A 20,584-nucleotide genomic window follows, 5' to 3' on the forward strand; every position below is an offset into this window, starting at 1 on the left:
CTGTACAGCCTACAATGCCTCAATTGCTCAGTCCAGCATTTTTTAAAGTATTTTTTTCAGAGGAGGTCTTTACTTCCTCCTTTATGTTAATCTGCTCCACGAGTGCCATTACAAATTCCACAAAGAAAATTTTCCTTTGGTTTCAAAGACTTTTTCCTCCAAAGAACACACATTAGCTGGGCCATGAAGCCTGTCAGACCCCACTGAGGGCAAAGAAAAGAAAGGAGTGGGAGGGATGAGAAAACTCCTAACTCTTGCTTTCTGCTGGTTTTGTCTCCCAGCAGACTGCATAGTGTGATTCCAGCTTTCTCCAGGACTGCAGTACTTCTAAGGGCTTTCTTTTGGGGTCGATTTTCTGGTGCAACTTCATGCTGGATCTCCTTAGTTGTCAGGATATTTGTAAAAGCATTTTTGTCTCACTCATTTTTTTTTCATACCTCTGCAAAAAATTGCTGAAATTGGCTCACAGATTCCGAAGTTTGAAAGGGTGTATAGGCACCTATAGATAAAATTTGCAATAGAATTACCTACTGTCCTTGAAACATTAGGCAGATAGCAGAAAGAAAACAGGAAGATAAAGTAATAAAACTGTGAAAGAGGGCAGTCAAGTAATATTTGCTTCATATATAATATCAGTAGTGTTACTTTACTGCTTTTTATTAAAAGGCAACAACATTCTGGTGAAGGAGGAAAGTTACTCCCTTATTTTTCAGAACCTGTGTAATCAGAGCAATAATCCAACTGGAAGAAGTCAACATTTCCTACAGAATGAACAACACAAAATCTGAACAGCTTTCATAATACATTTTGTTTTGAAGTTTTTATTGACAAGATTGTGAATACATAAAAGACAAAACAAGCAGCATTACTTTATTATTTTTGCAAGCAGCAGGTACTTTATTCTGTTGAATTACAGTACAGATATTACAGATATAAATTGTGGTTTCAGAAGGCACCAAGCAATTCTCACTGCAATGAGCTTTGTTGGGGAGCAAATCTGCCCAAAAAAAGCAATTTTTTTTTTCCTAATGTATTCGGCTTCTGTCTGATCTGCTTGAGTGTACTGGTGCCTGCACTGTGTGCATGCAAAAGTAATGACATCAAATCAAGTTCTTTTCGTGTAAAACAAGTAGTTCTATATTGTTTGCACTGTTTGAGGCTTTTCTGTAAACAAGTATATACTAAAGACATAAAAAAAAGGTGTTTTACATTTACTCTGTGGAATCAAACTCACTTGACGCAGGGAAAATAGAGGACTATTTATAATTCAGTAAGGAAAGGTATATAAAAATTTACCTAATACAATCAATACGAGTAAAAAATATTTTCTCACTAGTTTTTTATATTTATTACCTGTATCTACTTTTGTAATTTTTTCTTTGATACGCACAATCTCATCAATCTCACAATGGCAAGTACGTATCTTCAGCTCATGCACTGACACAGCAGTTTTATAATCATAGTTATTTTGGTTTTATTTGAAATCAAATAGGTTTCTTATTGAGAACAACTTTCTAAAGAAAGACAACGTGAACCTACCTGAAGGGATCCTACAAGAAAGCTGGGGAGGGACTTTTTACATGGGCAAGTAGTGATAGGACAAGGTGGAATGGCTTTAAATTGGAAGAAGGAAGATTTAGATTAGACATTACGAAGAAATTCTTCACTATGAGAGTGGTAAGACACTGGCACAGGTTGCTCAGGGAAGTTGTGGCTGCCCCATCCCTGGAGGTGTTCAAGGCCAGGTTGGATGGGGCCTTGGGGAGCCTGGTCTGGTGAGATGTGTCCCTGCCCGTGGCAGGGGGTTGGAACTGGATGGGATTTAAGGTCCCTTCCAACTCGAACAATTACGTGGTTCTGTGATTCAAAGGAGCAAAGAATGCAATTGGCAAGACACAGGAGTTTTTGTACTAGAAGTTGGGGAATCTTATAATCCTCGCTTCAGCTACTTTGTTACTATTTCAGTATGTTTAGAGAAGCCTTAAAAGGCAAGTCTTCCTTTTACTGCTTCATCTATTTACTTTCTTTTATCTTGAGACCGACATTTTCTTCACATCAGCTACAATAGCCCAAACTTTTTAATGATTAACAGAGATTATAACTTTTAGTGTAGAAATAAATTATAGGCCATAAAAAAAAATCCCAGTCATAAGAATGAAAAAACAATGTCTCAGTTAGTAACAAATCTTTTCTCCTGCCCCTCTTTTTCTCCTCCTATCCCTTCCCCCATCAAGTTTTCTTGGCTTAGTTAGCTGAGTGCTTCTTCCTGGAAGTAGGTCAGCTTCCAGCGTGGAAGTCTAGGAGTGTGTGAAAGCCTGAGTCACTGCCTTTCCATTACAACTGTTTATGATCCAAGAAGCTGCACGAAGAGCTACTACTAACCTGCAATAAAAGCAACCCAAATATGACATCATAAACAAATGGTGAATGAAAAGTTGGACAGTCTGAGATAACACATCAAGGTGCTGCTTGCTTTACTCTTCTGGCACTACTGCACAGTTGTCTTTCTCTTGATAACTCCCTATTTATGGCCAATACATTGCCCTCCTTGGCTCCTGAAGCAGACAAATAAGCTGCTCTTTATCTGGAGTTAAGATATCTCAACAATTTACTGTACACACAAAGACTGATTCCAAAGTAATGGTTAAGAGCAGTTCCTGCAGGACTGACAACTTTCTATGCGTCTTTAATAAAGACAGCAACTATTCAAGCCTACTCAAATTTATTATCTCGGCATGTTTCCATCATTAAGCTCAGAGGGAAAAACCTTCCTTTACAGAAAATTTACATAAATAGCATTTTTTTATTATGACCTGTAGTTTTTCTTGGTTTTCTTCTCTTTTATCTCGGTACAACAAACAGAAGGATTGTTTCAACTTTGTCCTTGGAGTACCACAATTTGCCCTTACCAATACCAGAAAGAGATTTAAAAGCACATGAGGCTAATAAGCTGTACACATGTATATGTTACATACGCAGTTAAGTCACTGGCTTAACAAATAATGATGATAAAAAAAGACTTCATATGCTTCCCTATGATAAAACCTGACTTTTCAAACCATCTTTCACTCCAGCAAATTGTCTTCCTTTGTGTCCATATTATCAGTTGTTGACTCTTCTTTTAAACCAGCAATATTTCCAAATATAGTTAAGAAGCATGAGCCATGTTACAACTGTAAGACAGGAAATGCAAGTCATCACTCAGAAACCAAAGTGACTACTATCTCTATATCCTATTTGTTGCATTTGCTTGTCTCAGCTGCTATAGAAACATATTTATACACAGATGAATAGGCATGTTTGCATATAAGCATCAAGAAGATGGGAAAGCAAACAAAGGTGTCTGTTTTTCCCCACCCATATCACACTCTAGGCTTTATGACTATTTCAGTGAATCACAATATATTAGCATACTATATCGTAATACTATTAATAAATGTGACCTGAAAAGGTTAAATTAGCAAAAGGCTGCAGGACTTGTCATCACCATTAACTCCTTTCCTGCCCCTGTGGTACATCCTGCAGTGTGATGACTGCAGCAGCTTGAAATCAACCCTGCCATTTAGGACACTGCATTTAGGACTCTATTCCTCCTTCACAACTTTTCAAAAGCTATCCAGGAGCTCAGCTCTCCATGCTGTACACAGACAGCCCCAGAAACAAGAACAGCCTCAGCTGTAAAATAACTGCTATGTCAGCTTCCTGCAAAAAGAAAACCTCCAAAGCACCACAGGATATATAATACAATAGTTGGAAGAACTATAATTATCAGAACTTTTGTTTTCCCTTAGCAGACTTACAGACTATTTCTCTCCCTGGTTGTAATGGCCTGACAACCTGAACGGTCATCTGAAATTTCTCCTTAATGCACACTGAAATGATCGATTCTAGTACCAACTAGGGCATAGCCAAAATTTGGGCTTATTAAAATGAGGAAAACAACCCAGAAAGCCCAGACTTGAGCACCTACTTAACCAAGAATGATCTTAAAATCACCTGTCACCTAAGTTCCACAGCCCAAAGTTGCATAAAAATTTAGAATTTTTTCAGCTGTAGAAGTACCCCTATTTAAGAGCAATGTTTCCCACTCTGCTGTAGGCCTACTGATTTTGTGGTCAGAGGCAGTGAATATTTTCTGATTAAATAATTTCTGCTTTAAACAATTAAATTATTTAACTAAATAACTTAATTTCTTGAACTGCTTATTTACCAAATGTGGATTGCATAAGTGGTCCAAAAGGGCCAACTCAGAACCCTTCTCTTCCCAGCCAAGTGCCCCAGATGCATGGCCATGGGCAAGATGTGTCTTTGCTTGTCTGCCTGGGAACATGAATATGCATCCCAGGATAAGCCGAGGCCAGGTTTCAACAGCAGATGTATGGAGCTTCTCTGACTACTTTATTGCCTGAAAGCAAAGATGCTTCTGGAAAAGTTTGAGAGGAGAGTCTACATCTCCATGAGCCTCAAGGGAGAAATATGTTCATGTTTCCCAGGTGACTATTATCATCACTTCTCAGGCAGCTACTTCTTGGAAAAAATGCTGATCTAGACACCTAAATCCTGAAATCCTTCCCTACTCTTGACCTCAGGGGAAGGAGGCACTTCATGCAGGTACCGGTGAAGGATGGCATTCAAACACTCCTTTCAGCCCACTGGTTAACTGCAGGAGCCTTCCTGCTTTGCAAGCAAATATTTTTAGTGCACTTTAAAAGCACCTAAATGTCTCTGCTGAGTCCAAGGCACCTAACACTTCATGCTGGGGCAGGGTGACAAGACTCCAGGTGATGTGGGGCTGCAACATGCACTCTCTCAGCCCTCAGTCTGCACACCAGACTTTGGTGTATCCAGATGCTTGTGGTCAGGTAGGTGACAGGCTATCTCTAGTCAGAGTTCACAAAAAACCTATCTTTTTGGTGAAATGCAGCCATTGTACATTTCAGGTTCAGTGAGAAGGGCCCAGGTACATTTAAGAAGAGTTTTCTGGAGATAATACTTGCTTCCACAAAAGCAGAACAGTTGCTTTTTGTCTTCACAGAGTAAAGTCTATTGTTAATGTCAACTTCTCAGAAAGACAACTCCCAAGACTCTTGAAGTATATTTCTACTGTTCGATATGATGAACTGGCTTTGGGAGTTTTGGAAAAGAAAACAAAAAAAAAAAAAACCAAAAAAAGAGGGTAGAAACAGTGAAATGAAAGGATATTTGCCTACAGTCATATAGGTAACTACTATTAGTAGAGCTACCAAAGGACTGCTATCCAAGCAGTGCTGCTGGATTTTTTCTCTTTGTTGTTTCACCCATCAAAATAAGAGAGCTACTTAATTTTCAGTAATTTCTGCTATTCTAAATTTGACCTATTTGTATTTCAGAAATATTTAAATGGGAACTCTATAAGGTGGGCATAGTTAGATGAAGTGTCAGGCCACTTAAATTTTTTCTGCTTAGGAAAGTTTAGATAAGTTCTCCATCTGAGAAATTTCAGCTAGATCACAGTTTAACGTCTATAAATCCAACCAGTTCTATATGTGAAGTACTGCACATAAAGATAACTGAATTATATACTACACAGTAGGAATAGTGGATTAAATTGCTCTCATGCTCATTGTTAGAGAACTACTCTTATTGTCTTATTAAATAGTTAAAGTAGAATTCACAAAGAAGTATTTAATAAAACATAGTGCCTTTCTTCAGTTAGCAATTACTATTCTCCTAAGACAGAAAATGTAAATAAGGATACAGACACAGAAACATTTGAGTCACACACCCACCATTGCAACGATTGGTAAACATCTAGGACACAGTAGTTGCTGGGGGAAAAGATACCCGACTTGCTTCTGCTTCAGGCAGGTGCCTATCAAGGGGATTCTTCGGTGTTTTACTTTCCTCATTGCAGCATGCTGCTGCCAGCCTTCTTGCTTAAGGGTCACTTACATTTGAGACAGATAGCTAGACGGGCAGATGGGTGAAAGATGAAAACCTAATTTAATCTTTCCCTACCACCACCCCATCCTCAAAACCCATTATTCCCTTAGTTATTTCCATTCTGTGATACAGTCCCTTCCAAAAGTGTGTTCATAACAGTAATTTTCCTCAGTTTTTTTTATTATCTGATCTTTAGAAATAACCAACTTCATTAGCCAAGGAGATTTGTATGATTGAAAAAAACAATGAGGATTCAAAGGGGAAAATAAATCAGGAATAAGGCAACAGAGTTTCACCAGATCTGTGCATAACTTCCAAGCTCTTCATCCTGTCTAGTAGTAATTTGAAAGGAACAAAAGAATCTGTGACATTCATCATGTGTGACATTCAACCATGCAGATGCCATTCAGCAGACACAAAATACCTTTGCTTGTCCTGCATTCAAAGAGTCTGTGTTGATTTTTCTTCTCTGCCTGTACAATTCTGTTTTAAAATCCTGAATAATATGCAAATTTCATTGATTTTTTTAAGGAATATGCATCTTCATGAGAAAATAAAAATAACTTAGTCCTCTGCAGATCCCAAAATGCCATTGAGGGACTAGTTAAAAATAACAATTACTAGCACTTCGAATATTGATTTTATTTGGTAATTCAGAACTCCCAGTCTGATCTGGAAGCATTGAAAATGCTCACAGAGCTTACGTTGACTCTAGTAGATGCCTTTAGTATTCTCCACCTCCAGAAAATGAGTGCAACATGAGCAGGAAGAACATTATCACGTATTGCTTTACAGGGATACACACTCACACTCAGCTAATATAGACAGAAAGCCCCATTTATCCTGTCTAATTCACATTCATTTATTTTTACTATCCTTTTATCAGTGTCTCGGGAGGGTGGTATGTTCACAGAACTATATAGCACAGCTATGCGTCACTCTTCCACCCAAAGGTTTATAAATAAAAACGTTTCTCCATTATCTTTTTTAACAGAAATGAAAAACAAGTCTGAGACAGTTCTCTGATGTCCTTGACTAATTGGAATGGGAACAGTACAGCAAATTTATTTACCCAAAAAATTAGCTTATCAATTTGCTTTCTCTCACTGTACAGCATCTGAAATCCTAACACAGTGCAGCATCACAGGGCCAGAGATCATTATGTGAAAAAGGAGTCCCAAACATTAAAACTGCTAATGGAAATGTCCTAAGCCAGGCAGATAACGTGTGTTGGTATGCAAGTGCATGGCTATGCCGATGAGAATCCAGCCTGTGTCCTGTCTGCATTTCGGCACGGTCACCATGGAAATGGGAATCAGCCTGCACAGAGCCTAACAAAGGAAACCTTTAAATGAAAATAACAACACTGGATAGAAATTGCCCAGGATTTCTGCTGGGGAAAATTACTTGCTTTACTCATCTGCAGATGTATAAACTCCCTTTTACCCGTATTGACCCTGAATAAAAAAGTATTTTACTCACATTTAGCTGTTCAGACTTTAAGCCCTTACATTGGCAGATCTAGTTATTAACCCTCATGAATATACATTACATGAAGAAAATGAAAAACCCAACTTTAATTAATTCAAAATTAACAATAGTAAACAAAGACCACACTAGTTAACATTTACATAGTGACTAAGAAACACAATAAAACCTAGGAATATCAGTCCTTTTACTTCTTTGGCTTCTTAAATAAAAATTTGGTGTCACTGAATCAAAAAATCAAAGAACAATTTGAAAATTGTTCCAGAGCCAGACAGCACATATTTAAAACTTGTTAGTAAGGTCTCATGTTTATTTTGCCCGAATTATGCACAAATAAATATTAACTCTTAATGTGTTTAGGTGTGTGATAGTAATACCATTTGTGCTTTCTAAAACAAACATCATTTGGACAAAATACAAGTCCTGCAATATAATATGAATGAAGCCTTACTTCAACGTGCAATGCTGTGAAAGGCAAAACTCCAAAAATAATATATAATACCGCTCCTACTACTGTCAAACTCTCTTAAAGTAGAAAAAAGCTAGAGATAGTTTTAGTTTAAAACCAGTTCACATCTGGGTTTTGTTTTCAAGCAATCTCCAGGTTTTAGAATGATTTGTAACATTAACATTACTCACAAATAACGTAATAAAACAGTAAGGTAACAAAAAAATAATCACAAAGCAAGAGAAAGGCAAAAATTAAGACAGGTTGTACAGCTTTAAGTTGCTATGTATGCATGTGTTTTATAATCATACACTGCATTTTCAGCTGGCCTTCTGGCTTAATTTATTGCACAAAAAGTGCAATTTTCACTTGCTGTTCTGTTATCAGTTTAGTCCCTGCTACTCAGTACACTGCCTTGTACTTTTTATGTCTACTTAATTAGCACATCAGCTTCCTTTTGGATTCATCTGCACGTATCTTGACTATAACTATCTACGTATTTGGATGTGATAGAATTTACTTCTCAACACTCAATTGGAATGAGATCATCTGCAACCTCATTTAAAAAAATATAGTCAAAAGTACTTACCACTTTTGGATATCTAGTGATGCTGCTAAAATCTTTTTTTTTTTTTTCAGAATACTTAGCACATTCAAAATACAATTTCCATTGACCTCATTCACAGCTGTGAATACACAGCAGTTTTATATTTCAAGATGCATTTTCACAATGAGCTCAAGACAGTGGAAGTACTAGCTACCAGTGAAAGGGACTTTTCCGTCTCCCCTCCCTCCTCTGGCCGTGAGTTCTGAACGTCTCCTGTGCCAGTGCTAACACTTAAATAAATTGCTCAAGTGAACAGGATCAGTTCAGCTCATCTACAAAACTGACTTGGCCTAAAAAAGTGGAAAAAATTATTCAGGCAAATGGATCCCTAACCTGTTCCCCAGTCCACGCCCCAGTGGCAGCACAGGGAAACTGGTGAGAACATGCAATCAGCAATGGACAAAATGTCCCTCGGTGTCCACCCCACATTGAGGTCAGCTTAACCAGATCGTGAAAATGCAGCTCCAGTTTTGAGAACCCCTGGCTGAGCAAAGAGAAAGAGAGGAACACAAAAGCTCCAACCACGTGTCAAATATTTGATTTAAATGACTCGCCTGAAATTGCACTCAGCTTTTGTAACAAAAAAGGAGAAAAAGAATCCAATTTTGCACCAGGGGGGCAGGGAGGAATCCTATCTCTTCATCCAACTATTCTTCCTCATTCATAGAGCACCTTCTAATTTCAAAACTAAGCAAGGTGGGATTCCCAGTCTCTTCTCTGATCACACGATCTTCCTCTGTCCACCTGCAGTGAGAGCAGCTAGGCTGTACACGTGGACCAAAGGGACAACATGATGCACCCATGTGCAGAAGGGACAAATCCAGGCAGTTAACTTATTTCAGACATTTCCCAACTCTTTCATGTTAAACTCTGTTTTTCTATGACAACTTTCAACCTAGTTCTAAAAAGTGATGTAAATAAAAAAAGAGTATGTCAGTGGGGTCCTCTCCTATCCCTCTACACAGCTCTAAAGCCCCTTGCCAACCAGGTCTCCAAGACAACAGCATGTTTTTCATCAGCAAGGGTCAAAAATACACAAATGCATAACGCATAAATATATAATACATACAGAGAAGGGGTTACACTTTGAAATTTTGTATTCTACCTTAAGTTTCAGAGTAACCCCCCTTCCTAATTTCAGATAGGGCTGCTAGTGGTCCTCAAACGAGACATCTGTGGACCAAAATGCATAACTCTATTTAGCCGTGATTTTTCACTTCACAGTTAAATAGCATGAGGTGTATGTGCTTCACAGAGTATGGATTTTAAGAACATATCAGAGTTATACCATTCACATCCAGAGGTGCAGGAAGAAGGCATGGGGTGGGTTTGAATGTGAAGTCCTGCAGAAATAGTATTGGTTGGGGCACAATACATTTGATGTCCTCTGCTTGGCATGGTCCTCCAACACTATCAGTCTAGAACAGACTCTGAAGCAAACAATTCTCATGAAAAGGGAGAACAAGCCTATTCACCCAGGAACCAACTAAGAGCACACAGTACAATCAGCAGACCAGGATCCAAAAGCAAACTGGAAAGCAGGACGCCTCAAACAACAATGCAGATTGCTGTAAAAACAGCAAATAACATGAGAGAGTTTCTGTGTTTGCATATTAGACCTAGACCTCACACAGAAACAGCTACTACTGCAATTCCAACAGCAGAGGAAGTCTGACTGAGCTCCACACCAAGGATGGACAGAATTTATGTCAGTTTTTATGACAGAACTCAAGCAGATAAACCCAGACTTCTTTCTAGAGGAATGCAGTTTTCTTAAGATTTGTTACTTGGCAACATTTAGGTAGATTTTCAAGGTGATGCAAATAGCACCTTCCTGCCAAATTTCAAATATCTCCTCTGAAGCATGACAGCACTAGTGTTTTCCAAAGAAAATGTTACCAGAACTGAGCTCAGAAAAACTACTGTACTTTCCACTGGCTTGGGTCACACAAAGATCTGGACTATTTTCTGATTTTCAAGAACAAGCTAATGAAGAAATGGATACTCAAAATGTAAATTTAAAGAACTATATGTGGCAAACGTATAAGTAGCTAAGAGCTTTGTGTTACAACAGAAAGCATCAGGCTTAATTGCATAGGTTACCCTATCAAATCCTTTGCTTATTGTTATCCCTTTTGTTATAAACCACTTATGTGTGCTTTACACTTTTTGGTCAATGGGTAACAAAGTAGTAGCAAAGTCTTATCAAAATGTTAGTTCTGTTGCATTTCTATTCCTTTAATTTCCTCTTCATGACTTTGGAAACACGAAATTACATAACAGCAATGAATAACCCACATCTTTACCAACCGTTGCATTACTTCTAGTTGAATTTGAAGACACAAAGCAACCATACACCTATGTGGTCCATTTAATCTAGCTAATAATTTGTGTACTGACTTAAAATCAAGTTTAAAATAAACTCAGAATATTTTCCTGAAGTATTGGCTAATTCCACTAAGCTAACCCAATTAAATTCAAGAATACGGTCTTTGAAAAGAAAGCAGTTCATTAGAATTCAATCGATCCAAAAATAATTATGGGAGAGCTACAACAGTACCACCACAGCAGGACTCCACATCATTCACGGAAAATGCTCCCATCATGAAACTTCTTTTTTCTTGCTACTTCTAGAAGATCAAAACAGCCTATGTGAGTATTAACTCAGCAATTACATCCACTAACTTCAAATGTCACACACATCTGAAATCAGAATTCTGCCAGCTTTCAACTGTATAAATGAAGATAAATCATCGATAGTGCCTGAACAAAGTAGACATATCCCATTTCTGTCAGTCTCATTGCCAGGGAAATCCTCCTCTCACAGTCTTTATCTTCTGCTTTCAGCTCCAATCTACAAATTTTTGTTAAGTCCTAAGAACGCATGAATTACTGGGTGGGTATGTTGATGTCTTGATGTGCAGTGACTGTGACTAGGAGAATAAAGGATGGATTCAGCAAAACTGCAGAGTGAATGTTCAGCCCTCTGATACTTCAAAGTATTTTTCTTTTTCTAAAAAAACGACCCGTGAGTTTGTATACTGCATATCTCATCACACGTTAATATTTTTGCATTTGATTTCATACCCTGCAGCCGCACATTCCACTGCAGTTTGCCATAGTTACTGAAGGAACAAGTTGGAACAGCTCATGAATGAAAACCCGTTTTTATGCTGCTTCTTCAGCAACTTACTAATTAAGGGTTTGTGAGAGTATACAGAAATATTAATACTCTGAACGTGCTTGGGAATTCACTCATGGCAAGTGAATATGATGTCCCAGAGTTCCCAGGAAAATAAAAGTAATGGTAATTTAGTCAGCCAAGAGAAGAGGGAGAAGATTCAAGTTTCCCTGTCCTTTTCCAAGGAGGGACATCTGTCCAACGGGGCAGGAACAGACCTAGAGAACTCTTGCAAATTAGGAACAGCATTCACAATGAAGAATATAATCTCCCCTCTTAAAAAAAAAACCCAAATCAAAACTTTATCACCATTTCACGGTCAAATCACGCAGCAAACTGCACCCACACCCCCCGGCGAGCACACGCTCCACTTGATGGGATGGTGAACTCCACGCCAACCCAGGAGTTTCGGGGATTAACTCGCTTTAAAAAGCTCCGCAGACACCCAGAGACCACGGAGGAGCCCGCAGCTCGGACCATCCCCGGCCCCGCAGCGCCCCAGAGCTGGGAGAGAGACAGACAGACAGAAAGCCAGACAGACAGACCTACCGACAGCGAGGAGCAGCGCGGCCGCAGAGCCCATGGTGTCGCGGTCCCCCCCGTTCCCGAGCTGGCTCCTTCCCAGCCCAGCAGTGAGCGCCACCTGCTCCTCGCCGCCCCGAAATATCCCTCCTCCTCTTCCTCCTCCTCCTCCTCCTGCTCCTGCTCCACGCCCCCTGCGGCCGGAGCCAGGTCCCCATCCCCCGCAGCCGCCGTTCCCCCGCGTTGTCCCTCTCGGCTCTGACCTGGTTTCGGTCCCGGGGTGCGCGCTGCTCCCCGTCCCTGCGGAGCGAGGGGTACCCCGAGACGATGCTGCGGGTGCCTCTCCCCCAGCTTTGGGGATGCCTCTTCCCCAGCTTTGGGATGGCTCTTCCCCACCTTTGGGATGGCTCTTCCCCAGCTTTGGGGCGAGAAAAAGCAGAATCATGGTAAATCGTGGATTTCTCTAACAGCATAAGGCAACTGTCCTCAGATATTAAATTGCTCCTTTGGTGACTTTAAGTCTTTATCTTCCCCTTTAAATGAAATTCCTGCATCATATGCCCTCGGCTATGCAGGAGTGCACTAGGATCCAGGAGAGGTGCCACACCACTGATCTGAAGTTGGCAACGACAGTGAGGATGTGTTGCCTGTGCAAAATACTACCTATGTTGGCTCAGTTGCCACGCCAGTATCCCAAGACACAACATGAATTGAAGCCAGTAAAAACAAAGATTGGAGGATTGCAACTTGCTAAGAAATCACAGAGAAGTGCAAAGTGCAGGATACCCGTGTGCTGTGCAGCTTTCAGAATATCAAGCCTTATTGGCACACTTTGAACACTGTGTATTCAGAGTATTTTAGACTCGTTAATTCTCCCTATCCCAAAGTTTTGGTAAATATCAAAGTCTGTGGCACCACCTTTTCACATGGGATATATTCTGTTTTGTGACAATGACTTTTGCTGAATAATTCTGAACTTTTTGGCATTAACATTGTGTAATGAAAAAGGCAATGTGTCTGGAAAATTGAAATAGAAATTCTTCCTTCCTTCCCTCTTCTCAGCATCTAGGTCATGGTCCTTTTGGCATGACACAGACCATAGCTTTTATTTCAGGATTACTATAAAAGTACATGTGTTCTATTAGTTTCTTGTTTCTTTTTAATAATCTGAATCAGAACTGTTAGTTAAAATGGGGAAGCACGTCAACAAGTGGGATTGTCAGCAAGTTATTTACTTCGACAGTGGTTCTTTATGGACATAGTGTTGTTCAAGAGATCTCTACCAGGACATGAAAATTATTGATGGAAGCACAACAGGGATCTGTCCCTTTATAACTCATATCAGTTTCTTTCATGCATTTAGTCCTTTAGGACGCAGGGAATGTTATCCTAAAGCACGAACTTGCACACAGAATCACTATGAGCACTTCCCAAGACACCGTCACTTCTGACTTCTGAAGCCCTCAGTAAGTTTTTACTAGGAGTCACTCATGGATCTCAGAGCAGTCCATGGGTTTCCTCTTCATGGTGTCACAGGAGCCCTGCAAACAGGCACTTCAAGATGCAGCTACCTAAAGTCAGCTTTAATAGCAAGTGTGATCCACAAATTGTGATTGGGACAGCACAGACCCCAGTTCCAGCCTCCCTGCCTTGGACAGGGACATCCCACTAGATCAGGTTACCCACGGCCCCATCTAACCTGGCCTTAAACAGCTTCAGCAATGGGGCAGCCACAGCTTTGCTCGGCAACCTGTGCCAGTGTCTCACCACTCCAATGGTGAAGAAATTCTTCCTAATGTCTAGTCTATATCTGCCCTTCTCCATCTTATATCCATTCCCCCTTGTCCTATCACCACAGGCTTTTATGAATAAACCCTCTCTAGCTTTCTTGTATGCTCCTTTCTGATACTAGAAAGTCACTATAAGATCTCCTCAGAGCCTTTTGTTCTCCAGGCTGAACAAGCCCAACTCTCTCAGCCTGTCCTCCTATGGGAGGTGCTCCAGCCCTTTGATCATCCTTGTAGCCCTACTCTGGACCTGTTCCAACAGTTCTGTATCCTTCTTACATTGAGGATTCCAGAACTGGACACAGTACTCCAGATGAGGCCTCACAAGAGAGGAACAGAGTGGCAGAATCAGCATGTCTAGCTACTTCTCTTCCTGTCTGCACTAAATGTATAAACATGTATGCAGCTTTGGGACAAGGAGGAAAATCTGTACTTCCAACAGGGATGAAGAAGAACATTAATTAATGGATACTAATGACAGCACAATAACAAAGCTATCCACACTTTAGAGAAAAATGCTTTCTTAATAGACAAAATAAATGTAGGATTCCCTTCTGCTCCACCCTAGAATAACCTCTGCACACTAAGATGTCTCAGTTTCCTGAGAAACAATGTCTTTTATTCAGTCGCATCATTCTAATTATAAATATACCCTAAGGATACAAAACTTTCTTTCTCATCCAGTCACAATGCTAAAAAATGTTTTCTCACAGGCTAAGGCTTCCTCCCAGGGTGGTGTCTCTCAGGGCAACATTTGTCTGTATCTACAAAGAAGATATCATAGGAGAATAAATACTGTGAGAATTATTGTATTCTTTAAAAATATTCCTTCAGACTAATACCTATGTTTTAAATACATTATAAGGCATTTGATAACAACACTCTCATATAATCCATATGATAATATGTATTGTATATCATAGAAAACAGCATTTTCTGTTGTGCACTTTTTCACACCTTTTACTCTCTTCAGCTATTCCGTTTTACACGTAGAAAAAATATTCTTTATTTTAGTTCACCTACACTGATTAAAAAAAAAGTCATTCAGAGAACAGTTTGATTAACGTCCTTTATCTTTGCAGTTTAAAATTGGCCCTAATGGACACCCTTTGCTCTACATGTCTTTATTGTTTAATGACGCATTTTGTAGCGCCCTGTTGTGTCTGCTTGCCAGTAATCTCAAGGATACTTGCCAAAAATGCCACGTCTGTGGAGCTGGTTTGCAGAGTTTCAGTCTTGTTTCTATGTAAATATGGACTGCTTGCACACTGGAAGAAACAATTTTGTTGGCAAGGTCCAAATAAACTTTCTTCTTTGTGGTGAGGACTGTGGGAAGCAGGTGGCTTGATTAGTTCCACTACAAAAAGATCACCATAGGTTTTGCATTTGCAAGAAAAATGAAAAGTTGCAGAGGGAAGATGCAGATCAAATATTCGGGTTTTTTTTAAAGATGTGCTTATGAACATGTAGTTAATGAACAGATCTATTGTCGGATTTTAGAACTAATGTGTGTTATATTATTTTTTCATGTGACGACAATGTACAACTAATGCCAACTGTTTCAGAAAAAACCCATAATGTTCATTTATTTCCATCTATGTCACCTGTGAGCAATGGCAACAAACTCAGAGTCTCTGTGGTAAGCAAAACTGAGGAGTTTTTTGTTATTTTGTTTCTGGGAGAGTCTCTTGCGAAGGTTTTAGAATTTGGAAGGCCAAGTTGTATGGCTTCAGATTACTACTGTGATACAATATGTTAGAGGAAGGGACCACCAAGTATCAGTTATTGGTTTTGGCAGACACACCAATGTTATGCTAAGGGTTGTACTGATGGAAAAAAGAATAAGCTACTAAAAAAACCCCAAACCTAAAATTAAAAAGGAAATGTAAAATTAGCTGTGAGGATTTAGCTTAGATATCAGTGATAATTTAGTTTTGGTATTAAACTGAAAAATGTAAAGAATGCACAAATAAGATTTTAGGAATTATGTAGGCTATGAGTAAAGAATAAAACAGGACTTCACTATGATACTGAGCAAATCACATGTTTTTACCACTTGGTAAAATTTTGATTCAATCATCTTGAAATGCTACAGTAGCATCAGAAAAAGTTGACACAGCGAGGAAGATGGGGAATGGCTTCAATACAAAGGCTAATTAGGTACATTAGGACTTTTTTCTCTTGAAAATAAGTGTCTTTAAAAAAACATAGTAAATATGTACTGGAAAGGGCACTGTTTTTTACAATATGTGAGAAAGGGATGTGTGATGCAGATATCACATAGGAAGATCAGCAAAAACAGGAGATGGTGATTCTTTTCTCAGGGAGTGCACAGGTGCAGATAGCAGTGCTGTAGGCAGTGGACGTTTAAGTTAATGGGTTCTCAATCGAGATCAGAGAAAAGAAATACACTCAGAATGGCTTAACACATTGAAACTTTCACATTCATTGAAGACCTTGAGCTGCAGAAAAACTGGAGGCTGGCAGAGTGTTTGTGAGAAGCTGGTTGCCTGTATGTGCTAGTCCCACAGTATTTACTTTGGCTGACACAAGCCAGGACTTGGTATAACATAGAAATTTAGCCTGACCTATTATTGATTCCTTTACATCTTTCTGCTGTTGGACCAATTTATAGAAATTTAGCCTGACCTAATATTGATTCTTTTGTATGTTTCTGCTGTTGTACCAGTTTATAGTTTTGTAGCCAATTGATTTAGCTATAAGGATGGACAGGCACAAAAGAAATTCCAGATGGGTTGCAAAAGCAGACAAAAGAAAGATTGGTTTAAATCCATGGAGTTGCCTTCTTTACCCACCCATGCATCTCAAACCATCTAAGAATCATCCAAATCCACTTTGGGAAGCTGGTTTTGTTACACAGTGATCCAGAGTTACCTACCTTGTTACCTAAGACATCCCAGAGTAAAAATTTTAAACCAAGTAACCTGTTTTCCACAAAAAACTGTTAAAAATGAACAGGCCGGGACTAATAGATATCACAAAGATGCAACATAGGCTGTGGCAAAATGTTTGAAAGTCCATCTGGGTTAGCATGCACTTCATTTCTTAACCAGGTAATGCGAACCTTGGAAGGACTGAATTTTGAAGAAGTCAGGAGTTTAGGGAGAAAACACAGCAGCCATAGGTAGATTAATGCTCCTTATCACTACAAGGCAAGGCAAGTATGCCAGTGCTCTGATCTGATGAGCAGTTCTGCAGGAATAATATTCATATTGTTTAAAGTGAGGCTATAATTTAAAAAATATATGTGAAATTTATGTTCAAGTCAAGGTCCAAAGCACAACTTTCAAAAGGCATACAGTGCATGTGTCATGTCCTCAGACATAGCTGCATCACTTTTCAGTCCTGCCCCTGACGCAGAGCACTGCTTCCTTCTCTAGACTTACCAGCACACACTTACCAGTATCTCATTATTTTGACTCAACAATGTCCTACCTAGCACAGAGCATATGCATATTTTTACCAATTCTTTTTCCAGGTGAGCAAAGCTTGTGTCTGTTATGGGGAAATTCTATTAACAGGAAATAAGGTAACCAGCAAAGAAATGTTCCAATTCACCTGTGATCCCCCAGAAGTGAGGCCCTATAGGGGACCCTGCTAATGCAGACTATATAGTTTTTTGCTCTCTACAGCAGCTGGTGCGCTACAGTAGCAACTTCAGCTCATTTACCAAAGCACTAACCTTGACAGAGATCCAAAAACCAATTGAGCTTATACAAACAGTGGGTATCTATCTTAAAAATAGTCTCAGACAGGAGTTTTGAGAACATGGTGAGAAGATGAGAACATCTATCTCCTCAGCATATCCTTTTATTTACATTTTTGAACATTTCTATTTTGGAAACAGTAGTTGTTTTCCAGTTTGTGGAATGAAGACCTAGGTCTGTTAGAAAAAGTTGCTCAGTCATTTGGTAGGCATTATTTAGTAAACCTAATTACCATAAAAATTCCCATTGAATCAAATAAAATTTTACATTAACTAGGTAAAAGGACTTTAAGTCTTAATGCATTACTTTTTTATTGTTTTTTTAATCTTTTTTTCTTTCTTATATTTGCAGCTTAGACATGTGAAGCTAATAAAAAATAATAGTGAATACATATAAAAAAGTACCTTTTTGAATAACTGTTGAATTGGACCTATTCTCAACCGATCAATTGCTACAGTATCAACCATTAGCTACTAAATGCTGAGTTAGATGTTAAATATCATGCAGCTGGGTGGAGAAGAAAACGTGGTAACAGAATCAAGTGTTGTCTAGTTGCCTGTATGTACGAAAGTTTCCCTTATGAGATTGCAGAAGTATTATTTATCGTATAAAAAGAATTCTCTTGGAGAGGCAAAGAAGTCAGCCCTCAATGAATGGAATAAAACCTGAAGGTGCTTTGCATGAAGGGACAAACCGTGTTGCAGCATCATCTTATAAGACAGATGTTGTTCTCTGAATAAACTTTTTAATCGCTGTTTGTTGAGATCTTTCTAAATCTTTCCAGATAGTGGAAACCCATGACATAAAGTAGGCCAGAAACTGAAGTAATTTTGGGAGATCCTTCAAATAAATGGGAAAAAGAAGGTCAGTAATTTTTGAGGTTCCAAAATATTTACAGCATCAATAACACCAGAAGTTTGGTTTGTTGTTGCTGTTGTTTGTTGTTGTGGTGTTTTTTTGGGTTGTTGGGGTTTTTTTGCTAGTTAACAGGAAGGTGGGAAGTTTCAGCTGAACCCTATGAACCTTGAGATGTGATAGCTTTTGGTGTGGCATACTGTAAAACAGCTGAGGCAGAGTAATAGGCTATTGTCAGTGTGATTTTATGAGTTTGCAAACAATGTAGTGAACTATTAATGGCTATTAATTTGGGCCACGAGAATACCCAGCAAGATTTGTGTATACAATTCTTCAAAAGGAAAGAAAATTAATGATTTTTTTTCTTATACTGTGACTACTGTCACAAAATTGGAAAACTTCAAATGCTTTTAAGGGAAGATCGAGGAGATCCTCTGGTTCTCATCTTATCCGCTTTGATAAGATGAAAAGCCTCTGTAAAGGGAGAAGATGAAAAGTAACTTTCACTAGAGGGAGAAAGATCCTGTTTGTTTACCATAGGAGGAAGAGCACTGGCACCCTTAACATGAATAAGCCTTAAGGACCTTAAGGACCATACATAATGCTCAAGAAGATATAGGGCAGGTGTGGAGCTTTGCAATGAATATTATCTTCCAGTACCAAGTTGGCCTGAACCATAACTGAGAAGTGGGATTTCACCATGGCCACCACTCAAAATGAACAGAGTGTGTGAAGGGAAAGACAAGGTGTCCCAAGACAACTGTCAAGCTAGATCTAAACGTACAATCCACTTTGAATGGGGCTGCTCCCTCATCCATTTCTTTGAAAATCATTAGGAGGTGTAACATTCAGTGAGCCCTTGAGGAATGTCTGTCCTTTATGAGAAGACTTTAAACACCGAGAAAAGGAGAAGGGCAGAAGAGTAAGTGCATGAGAGGGGATAAGCAGTAAAGGAGCACTATGTCTCACTGTACTTTAGTTGGAAGAAAAATCTTTCTGAACGTCTTTTACTCATCCTTTTTTGACTCAGTAAGCAAAGTTCAGTATCTCTGAGGTGTCAGACCTCAGTCTTTGTATTTGATACATGATGCATCGAGGATAACTCACCTTACTATCCACTTCTTTAAACAGAATCCAGTTGTGCTGTCTCAACTGTGCCATGAGTCAATTGTTACTAAAACTTCATCAGTACTTTAATCTTTATGACTCTTCATACTAAAAGAGCTTAGACCACACTTACTAGATGAACAACTTTTGTTTTTGAGATGTGAAGTGTTAAGGCTGCTTCTGTGAACTGCAATGAATTGTAATCCGTTTTTGTGCAAATAATACATAGTATTACACTTGCTGCTATGAGAAAGTGATTCTAGTTCTTTTTTAATTCAATTTAAAAGCAATTTAAAGCAAACAAACAAAAATAGATTTTTTTTTCTGATTTTCATTGAAATAATTCCATGGAAAATGTCCAGCAAATTCTAATGATCAGATATAGACAGAGTAGAACATTTGGTAAGCACTCCCCTATGACTAGACAGGATGTTGCTATTAGAGAATTGTGATTCACCATCCAAGTAGTCTCTGATGAGATAACAGTTAAGTAATTACATGTTTTGAAATGGTTTCTAAAAGTTAACTGTGATACAGATGATGTAAACTTTGTCTTCTAGGAAGTTTTGGTACAAACGTTTACTAGGCTTTAAGAAAGGTGATGTGAATCATTTACAGCTATGCAAGGCAAAAGACTACTTGAGTAACAGGAGTAAGTTGTACAAAAAAAAATCACTGGATAGGAAGAATGGTTAGATGAATGAATGTTTCTTCAAAGTCTCCGTCACGTCATGAAAACGAAGTTGTGTTAGGAAGTCATACAGTCCTCTGAAAAGCTTTCAAATGTGGCTGCAAGTTCAGTAATCCATACAACTAATGACAGTATACTTCTGACAGCTTGTTCACATTCAGGCTTTCCTGGATGTTATGCTGTGCAAGAGCGATTATTTTTACATTATTTTTTTTAATGCACTAATTTTTAATGATTATTTTCTTAAA

The 20,584-nt window shown here is 38.9% G+C and overlaps 1 protein-coding gene across 1 annotated transcript in view; it reads right to left on the bottom strand.

The window, feature by feature from the left end:
- The window catches only part of ITGA2 (integrin subunit alpha 2), a 69,402-nt gene extending 57,138 nt beyond the window's left edge, over window positions 1-12,264 (bottom strand). Inside the window, exon 1 of the mRNA XM_069880496.1 lies at window positions 12,196-12,264. Coding sequence (XP_069736597.1) covers window positions 12,196-12,229 — 34 coding nt within the window. The 5' untranslated portion in view covers window positions 12,230-12,264. The remainder of the gene's footprint in view (window positions 1-12,195) is intronic.
- Window positions 12,265-20,584: the final 8,320 nt, after the last annotated feature.

This window comes from Phaenicophaeus curvirostris, chromosome Z (assembly GCF_032191515.1).
Source record: "Phaenicophaeus curvirostris isolate KB17595 chromosome Z, BPBGC_Pcur_1.0, whole genome shotgun sequence".
Taxonomy (NCBI): domain Eukaryota; kingdom Metazoa; phylum Chordata; class Aves; order Cuculiformes; family Cuculidae; genus Phaenicophaeus; species Phaenicophaeus curvirostris.